General features: G+C 47.5%; 1 protein-coding gene across 4 annotated transcripts; it reads left to right on the top strand.

Moving 5' to 3' along the window:
* Positions 1–392: 392 nt before the first annotated feature.
* LOC126525831 (uncharacterized) lies at positions 393–8,198 on the top strand. 4 transcript variants are annotated; one of them, XM_050173789.3, is made up of 4 exons: positions 393–953; positions 4,447–4,557; positions 6,559–6,694; positions 7,403–8,198. In XM_050173789.3, exons 1-3 carry the CDS (start codon positions 507–509, stop codon positions 6,679–6,681), a joined length of 681 nt encoding a protein of 226 aa, XP_050029746.2. In that variant the 5' UTR covers positions 393–506; the 3' UTR covers positions 6,682–6,694; positions 7,403–8,198. The 4 variants fall into 4 exon arrangements, 2 of the variants coding, with proteins under 2 accessions (XP_050029746.2, XP_054923864.2); XM_055067889.2 differs by lacking the exon at positions 393–953 and adding an exon at positions 1,456–2,452; XR_008611306.2 differs by lacking the exon at positions 393–953 and adding an exon at positions 2,829–2,981.
* Positions 8,199–8,577: the final 379 nt, after the last annotated feature.

Consider the following 8,577-nt stretch of genomic DNA (forward strand, 5'->3'; position numbering starts at 1 on the left):
AAAATAAATTTGGACTTTCTGCGAGAAAAACGGTGTCCGCCAGCGTCCGCGAAACGAACGCGCGCTCGCTAGCAGACGACGCACTTGACAACGGCAGCAAAATCGAAGACTTCATGTTGTATAACCTATACCTCAAATATGTATACGTATCGAAAATGCGACAATATAAATGTGCAGTTGAAATAAAGCACCATTTATAATAGTGTACGCGCGCAATCCGTCTCAGCGCCCGCAGCGAAATTACGTTGAATATACCGCGAAGCGCGTCTCCGCCCCAATTCAGCTCGCTCGTAGCGCCGTCGCACAATTTTTCCACACGTGGCGCCTCAGCGGGGGAGCGCCGTTTGGTCCACTAGACCATTGTTTAGTACACTCTACCCGCACGTATTGAGTCGTGACGCCTGTCAGCTGCTAGCTACGGACGCAACTTGTTGTGGTTCAGTTGTAGATGCGGTAGTTGCAGCTACAAAAGTGGCTATCTGGCAGCCACTTCGTCGGAACCAGGCATGGAGAAAAGAGGAGGAGGAGCGGGGCAGTCGAGCCGTGAGGCTCGCAATGCGTATCACCGGGAACGTCGGAAGCGCCAGGCCGAATCCGACCACCCAGCCGACAGAGCTCGACGAGAGATAGAACTGGCCGAGCAGAGAGAGCGGAAGCGTGTGAAGTTGACTGCTGAAACTCCCCAAGAACGAGAAGCAAGGCTGGCGGCTAAGCGGGAAAGTTACCACGCTCGTAAGCGCGCCAAGCTAGGCGCCGCAGCCGCCGTCGAAGTCGCCGTTCAACGAAGAAGCAACACCGCTGCCGAGTCTATGGAGAGACTGACGGACCGCACCATTCGTTTGGCGCAGTGTGCATCGGCCACGAACAGATTCAAGCGTGACTTTACGGATAACCAGTTTAGCTACTCGCGTGACGTGTGCGAAAGACTGTGGCATCTAAAGGACATGACTCCGGTGAGTAGACCGATGTATTTGAGACTCCTTCACCGGAACGCTAAACCTTCTTATCACCCGCCGTGGTTGCGCAGTGGCTATGGTGTTAGGCTGCTGAGCACGAGGTCGCGGGATCGAATCCCGGCCACGGCGGCCGCATTTCGATGAGGGCGAAATGCGAAAACACCCGTCTATTTAGATTTAGGTGCACGTTAAAAAACCCCAGATGGTCAAAATTTCTGGAGTCCCCCACTACGGCGTACCTCACAATCAGAAAGTGGTTTTGGCACGTAAAACCCCATTATTATTATTATTATTAAACCTTCCTATCGCTTTGAATGCTCCTCTTTTTCATTGCGAAAGCAATACTGCTCGCACTTTCGGCCCATCGGTGGTCGTGGCGCCTCCTTACACAGCTGCGCGTCACGTGACCGTGTGACGTCACGCCAGACCGAGAGCTCGCGGCATCGATGGTTGGGGCGAAGCCTTGCGCACCGCTGCTGCGGCGCTACCGAGAGAGGGCGCTCGCTGGTGTGACGTCACGCCAGACCGAGAGACGGGGCCCCAGCTCGCGGCATCGATGGTGGAGGCGAAGCCTTGCGCGCCGCTGCTGCGGCGCTACCGAGAGAGGGCGCTTGCTGGTGTGACGTCACGCCAGACCGAGAGACGGGGCCCCAGTCTGTGGCCCCAGCTCGCGGCATCGATGGTGGGGGCGAAGCCTTGCGCGCCACTGCTGCGGCGGTACCGAGACAGGGGGCTCGCTGGTGTGACGTCACGCTAGGAGGATAAATGGGGCTACAGCTCGGATCCTCGCAGTGGTCGGCGCGCTGCCTTGCGCTATGTCGGATGATGTGTACAAGGCGAGGCTGGAACGATCTGCTGCGGCCAAGCGACGGCGCCGTGCTGAAGAAACAGAAGAAGAACGAGAAGAACGGCGAGCTAAACAACGTGCGTATGCAGCAGCGTGGCGAGCACGCCGATCAACATCGCTAGATGCGGGTGCATCTACAAGTTCAGGGCCAAGTTTAATGAGTGAAGTTAACGGTAGCGAAACTATGGAGACAACCAGTAGTTCGGAGACAAGTTTCATGGACGCTCTTAATGCCGAAGAGACTATCATGGATGCTTCAAATGGTGACGATGCTGCATCTATGAATAGAATGGAACGCTACAACTTCAACAGAAGAAAGCGCCGTGCTGAAGAAACATTGGAACAGAGAGTAGAGCGGCTTGCTAAAAGAAGAATGCAGTATGCAGCCAAGAAGGCAGAACGCAACGAGGCGAGACGAAAGCAGAGAGCCCACAAGAAGGAGGAGCGCTTGAATAAGAATCGGGAGAAGTCTCTCATCACGGCCGAACCAGACGGTGACGTTTTGGTCCAGCGACGTGAAGAACATGAGAGAAGAGTTGGAGAGTTCGAGTCTGCTACTCGTGAATTCCACAAACGCTTTACGAACAATCCCTTTGGTTACGAGTGTTCTGTGTATGGCCGCTTGTGGCATAAGGACAAACTTACTTCGGTAAGCGAACCATGTTTCATACCTTGCGAAAGGCCTATCCAGATTGGGGTGAAGAGACTTTGCCATGCATAACATAGATAAGTCGTAAGTGTACCAAGGATATCAATAGCAGAAACCAAGCAAAACAATGTATAGCCATAAGTTTAACAAAGGGCAACCATGTCCACACCATCAGCCGAACCAAGGCGCAGCCAAGGGTATTGCTTTCGCAATCTTCCAGGCTTAACCAAGCTATGCCTTCAGCCAATTTTTTAACGCAGTGTAGGGATTTACTGGGTGTCAATTTAGTGATAATACGGCACAATGACCTGGCAACACTCACCGTTAGCGTTCTCATCATCATCGTCACTAGCCGTTAGTTGCCGTTAGTGTGCGTGCCATAGGTGTGCCGATATGGGGAGGCCGCGGGCAGTGCGTACTGCTGAAGAACAAGCTGCTCACGAGGCCCAACTTCGACACCGCAGACGTGAGCGTGAGCGAAAGCGGCGGGCGGCACGAACCAGCGAGGAGCGTGCCGAAGAGGCTGCTCGTAAGCGGCGGGCTCGAGCGGAAAGCCCACCCGATCGCGATGCGATTAATGCGGCGCAACGACGGAGGTACCAAGCTCGGAAGGCTGCGGATGCGCGATTCCGCCGAGACTTCGTGGAGAAAACGTTTGGCTTCAGTTGTCGTGTGTGTGCTCGATTGTGGTTTGAAAAAAACGTGTTCGTTTCCGTACAAGAGACCAGACGCGTGGGCTAGTTGGTACTGCATAACTTGCAAGGCGAAGCCCAAAATAGCACGTAGGATAACGATGTGTCCTCGTTCTCTTATGTTGTCCTACGGGCCGTTTTGCCTTTTGCCTTAAAATCACTTCTGTAGTCACTCGCACAGTGCTGTTTGCGTAGTTCTTTTACAGCTGGTAGCCCACATTCACAGAGTGGCATGGCTGCGAATATTTTCGTGTTGCTCTACAATTTTCTCGTTGACATTTTTCATCAAATTATGATAGTCTAAAGGTTGGTTAATTGACTCTAATTATGTAATTAGACTATTTCTTGCATTCCGCCTATCTCCAAGCGACGGCAAACAGCATTACCTTGTCACGTTCCAGCTACGTGGCATTGGCATGTTTTTAAATCTTGGTGCATGATGGTTGGGATACCCTGTACTCTGTTACAATTTCAACATGTGCATGTTCGCTACTTCAGGTAATTCACCTGAGCAGGACAAATTAGGCTATCTTTCAAAGGTGTCTCTTAAAATTCACTTGGAGTAAAAAAAAATAACTATATAAATAAAATGGCATCTATTACATCTGAGTTTGAGCTTGTTGGTACGGCTTCGTACTGGAAAAATTGCACCAAAACCAGTTCGAGAAAGATTCAACAAGATAAAACGTTCTGTTCATTCTATTTCTCGCACTGTTTTTCTTGTTATGAATATGGAATACAAGCAAGGAGTTCATTTTCACATTGTGAAGGGCTTTAGGTCGGAGCGAATGAGCAGTTTTCAGGTCCCAAAAACCATTGTACTACAAATGTTTTTTGGAGCCGTATGAAAATGCAGTTCTGTTATGCAACTCACGATTTTGTCACTCGCAGTGTATGCGGCAGGCCTTTGTATTTGTATTCAATATCTTTCGGAATTCTTCGATGTCATATTCTTTACCATACCTATTTTGTGAACCATAGCAAGGCTAAGGCTTGCATTGCTTTGCCAAGTGCTTATGTTCTCGGCCCACTCCTGTGCTTACGTGGTGAACGAGGCAGCTGTGTAGAAGTTATTTTGATGCCGTGTCAACGCCGACGGCAGTGCCCGGCTTTCCAGTGATGGCACTCGCGCCAATACTAAAGCCAAAATTTATCCTTTTTATTTTCTTAACATCTTGAAGAGAGATGCATCCAATTCTTGGACCAGAGGGTGGCCACCAAATTGTTTGATCTCGTTCGATAAATAGGTACACCTTTTATCTTGCGTTGCAGGTGTTTTATGTCAAGTCATTTATCCTGCAGGGTGGCGATGCAATAGATGAAAAACTCTCGGCATGCAACAGGTCCAAGTCATCAAGCACCACCTTCCACTGGGAACCATGGCTAGGCTGTGATGATAAGTGCGTTGGCGAGGTGAGACCCTTGGATGCATGCTTGCATAATGTGCTTTTGGAATTGCTTCAGCAAAAGTATGATTTATTGCTTTCGTGTTTTGGGCGCAAGCTTCTGTTCATTGCTGTTTGGCTGCAGGAAGACTGGCCAAACAAAGTTTCCAACCTAGCTGGTTGCTAACTCAGTGCTAGAAAAGCAGCTTTTAGGTCTGCTCCAGTTGCACATTTTAGCATTGGCACTTCTTGGCAACTTTTGATGTTGCCAGTAGCTTTTTACCCAAAGGGAATACAGTATTAGGTTGTATTAGTAAGTTGCGCTTCTGCATTAGGCAGTTGCCACTCTTAGATGAACCTTGGTTAGCCAGGAAAGATTGAAAAAAGTCATATGGGTGACGATGCTGCACAGTTCCTGCGCTAGCTTTCCGTGACATTGGCAACTCGGACATTGTGCCCTAAAATCTAGTTGATTGTATGTGTACAACCTGCATCCTAAAGGAACTGAAGATACAGTGTAATAAGCTTGGAGACCTTGTTGCAAGCCAAAAGGGCCCAATACGATAAGAGGCAAGGAACTTCCACTGTGTAAATTTATTGCACTAATTAGTATTACGGAACAAGTATTGCTGAGTAGCACATGTTTCAGTGATTAGTTAACTAGAGGTGCGATTTCGCGGACACGTCTTAGTTTTTAAAAAATAACGCGATGTTAGTGTCAGCTACGCATATACATCTATCAAGCCTGCTTGCACTTAGTTTTCAGCAAATTTGCTGTCTCAAATTTATGCTGGGCATCCAGAAAAATTACGAATTGTCCCAGTTGTCCAGGGTTTATATAATGCTTCCAGTAGTTTAATAGACAGCCTTGTACTCACTTCGCCACTCAACTGCAGGGAATATTATAGCCTAGTTAGGGAGCTCTAGTGGTTTCCTCTGCCTATTTGGCCACGGTATCTGGATTACTTGCGCTGTACGCTGTCACACATTTCTTCACAGTTGCATGAATTGTGAAAGTACTGCATTTATTTAATGCTCGTCAGGGGGCGGGGGGGGGGGGGGGGGAGGGAGTATTCTGTAAGTGTCCGCCTAGTGGACATGTCCATTTTGACTGCTGCAGAAGTGCTGATTGGCTGGAGTGCCTGCCTCCTCCTGCCACATGCCCCATCCCTGCCAATCGGCACTTCGGCAGCAGACGAAACGGACATGTCCACTTGGTGGACTCTTACAAAATACTCCCCCCCCCCCCCCCCCCCCCCCGCTCAGGTGTCATGAAGAGCCTGCCACACTGGTTCATGACAGGTATGTGTCTGCTTTTAGAAGAACTATTCAGCTTAAAGGTTGGCCTTACAGCAACAACATATGGCAACAACATATATAGATTTTCATTTCGTGGCATTTGCCTACGAAGCTTCAGTAGTTTGCCGAAAATGTACCAGATTTTTGCATGTTGGCATGGAATATTCAGTGTTCTGTAGTGTATGCACCATGGATTTCTACTATACCATGCTGTGAAGTAATCCAAGAGCTATTGATGGGGCAGAGTATCAAATCCTGAAACATTGCGTATGCTGACCCCCCTGCGAGAAACAAAAGCAGCATTTGTTCTGGTCCTTTTCACACTTAGCTTTTTTTCTGCAAGTATTATAGGCGCTTGACAAGTGTGGACAGACTTATGCAGCTTTGAGAACTATTGAGAAGTATGAACTTATAATGGTGCAGAGCTTTTGTTTTCTAGCCAGCTTTAAGAATTGTAAGGAGAAAAGACAGCTTGAGCAAGCAGCCATTTGAGATGTTCTTAATTCACATCAATAGTGGTGAATAATGTAGCATATGTTCTGGGGGCCAGAGCTTGGCAAACATTTTGACGGCAACACAAACAAATTGAACATATTTTAGTGCTCCATGCGCTGTCGTGGAATGTGTCCCAATTTTTAGGTGTCTTATGTACAGGTTTCTTCCAGATTTTACTCATGCTTTTGTTCAAGTTATGTCAACTCTAGTGATAACGTGAGCGCTCGCTCTGCAGGACAACGCCTTGCCCCTGCATGCCGATCAGTCTTGTCAGACGGAACACCACATCACCCTAGTCCAGTGCGCAAGGTTGCACATTTCAACTTGCTGCATCGGAGTCCAGGTTGATGTCTCGTGACGGTGCTTTTAAGGTGAGCGCGCAATACGTGTGAACAGGTGTATGTAATACGCCAACATAGTTTTCCTTCCGTACTTTTCTTTTAATGCGAGACAGCCAAACATTTAAAGTTAAGCCTAGGAATATCAGTGGAATACTTGCAACCATTTTATCACAAATGTCTATGGCTGGCTCGAAACACAAGCATATTCTTTGAGCATCATGCATCACTCCAAAGCCGAGTCATCTCCTGTCATAAAACAAGAGCTCCAAGGTATACAAAAGTGGTTTACAGAATGTACACCTACAGTAAGACCTCAGTTGTACATTTCATTTTGATCTCTAACACTTTAATACACTGGTACCGTTTAGCTTTCATAGGGTCATGTGTAATAGCTTTCTCCTTTGTTACGTCTAGCTGCTGCAATGGTGCACCACTGACATATCATTGCCCATTGGCAGTTGACCACTGCATGTGTTAGTTTAGTAAAGCAACATATTTTTATATTTTATGCTCATGGAGCATCACAGAGGGGGTATGTACAAACCATTTGTCAAATTAAACAACATATGAAGTAACACAAAAGAAATAACATTAGTTGTTTGTAGCAGGTGCCTTATTGCACTGTTTACTGTGAACAGAAGTTTGAGAAATTGTTCTTGCAGGAATAACTACAGATCAAAACTTGAAAATTGAGGAATTTTGAATGTCAGCTTGATGTGGTCAAATCCATTTTCGCAGTTCCTGCATGACCAGGTTGACAGAACGAAGAAGCTGCTCAACACAACAGTGGCAGCATCTGGGTGGCCTCGGGGGCACACCTGTCCATGACGACATGTAGGCCTCCCTCACACTCAGACACAAAAGCCAGAAAAGTGGCAGAAGCCAGCGAATCTTTTTCTGCAGTTTGATGATTGCACTGTTCGCATCTGTTGCCACAACTTTTGGCTACTTGACCATGTGCATGTGCTGCTGATGTCCAGTTTTTTTAAAAACTGTGATGTTTGCCAGTACGTGATTTAAAAGTCTTTATCCATTATCAAAAGTATGAAAATCAGGGTTTCTGCAACAAGAATGAATTTTCTCAATGCCTTGGCATGCAACCTGAAAGTGAAGACTTCCATTCGGACTGGTGTTGCAAACATTTCGGTGTGTTCGTCAGTTTCAGGTTGTCTGTATGAATTGTCATTAACTGCATTTTTGTTTTTTTTACAGAAATCCTGGTCTGCATACCTTGATCATGGGTGTACCTGTATTCATTTCTCAACTGTAGATGATGTACACTACCAGTTTGGCTTTGCTGTAGTGCACAGCCAAAGTCAATGAACATGTGCAGCCATCAGGCTGTTTTACTTGTTCTTGGGGCGCCGTTATCATAGCCAGGCTAACCTGTCAGAATCACTGACTGCAGCTGCCAGCAGCAGTGGAACTGCGAGACGAACCGTCAACTATCTCAAGGCACTTTCAAAACTGCGTTGGGCCATCTGTGTTGCATCAACCCTTAAGCAGTGGCGTAGTAACGGGGGGGCCAGGGGGCCGCGGGCCAAGAATGCCAGTACGGGGGGAGGGGGGGGGGGGGGGGATCATATATGTCTGAAGACCCCCTCTTTCCGCAGGCTTGACTGGGCGTAAATGGTAAAGAATGCTCTGGTAACCAGCAGCCCAAGCTCATGTCCCCGATGTGTAGTGCCGCAGAATTGTCGGGTGCAGCTTTATCAACATCTTACGTAATAACTGGACGAATGTGCTGGCTAAAAAATGTAAAAGTGGTCGTTAAATTACTCGCCGTAGCTGAATGTTTCATGTGCGGTGCGCTCATGCGTACCTAGCTTAAGTCCACGCTATCTTAATATAGGATTTATTAAATAACTGTTTAATTAGGAATTATAGAGGAATCTTTGCGATTTGGGAATTGA

The sequence above is a fragment of the Dermacentor andersoni genome, chromosome 8, assembly GCF_023375885.2.
Source record: "Dermacentor andersoni chromosome 8, qqDerAnde1_hic_scaffold, whole genome shotgun sequence".
Lineage (NCBI taxonomy): Eukaryota > Metazoa > Arthropoda > Arachnida > Ixodida > Ixodidae > Dermacentor > Dermacentor andersoni.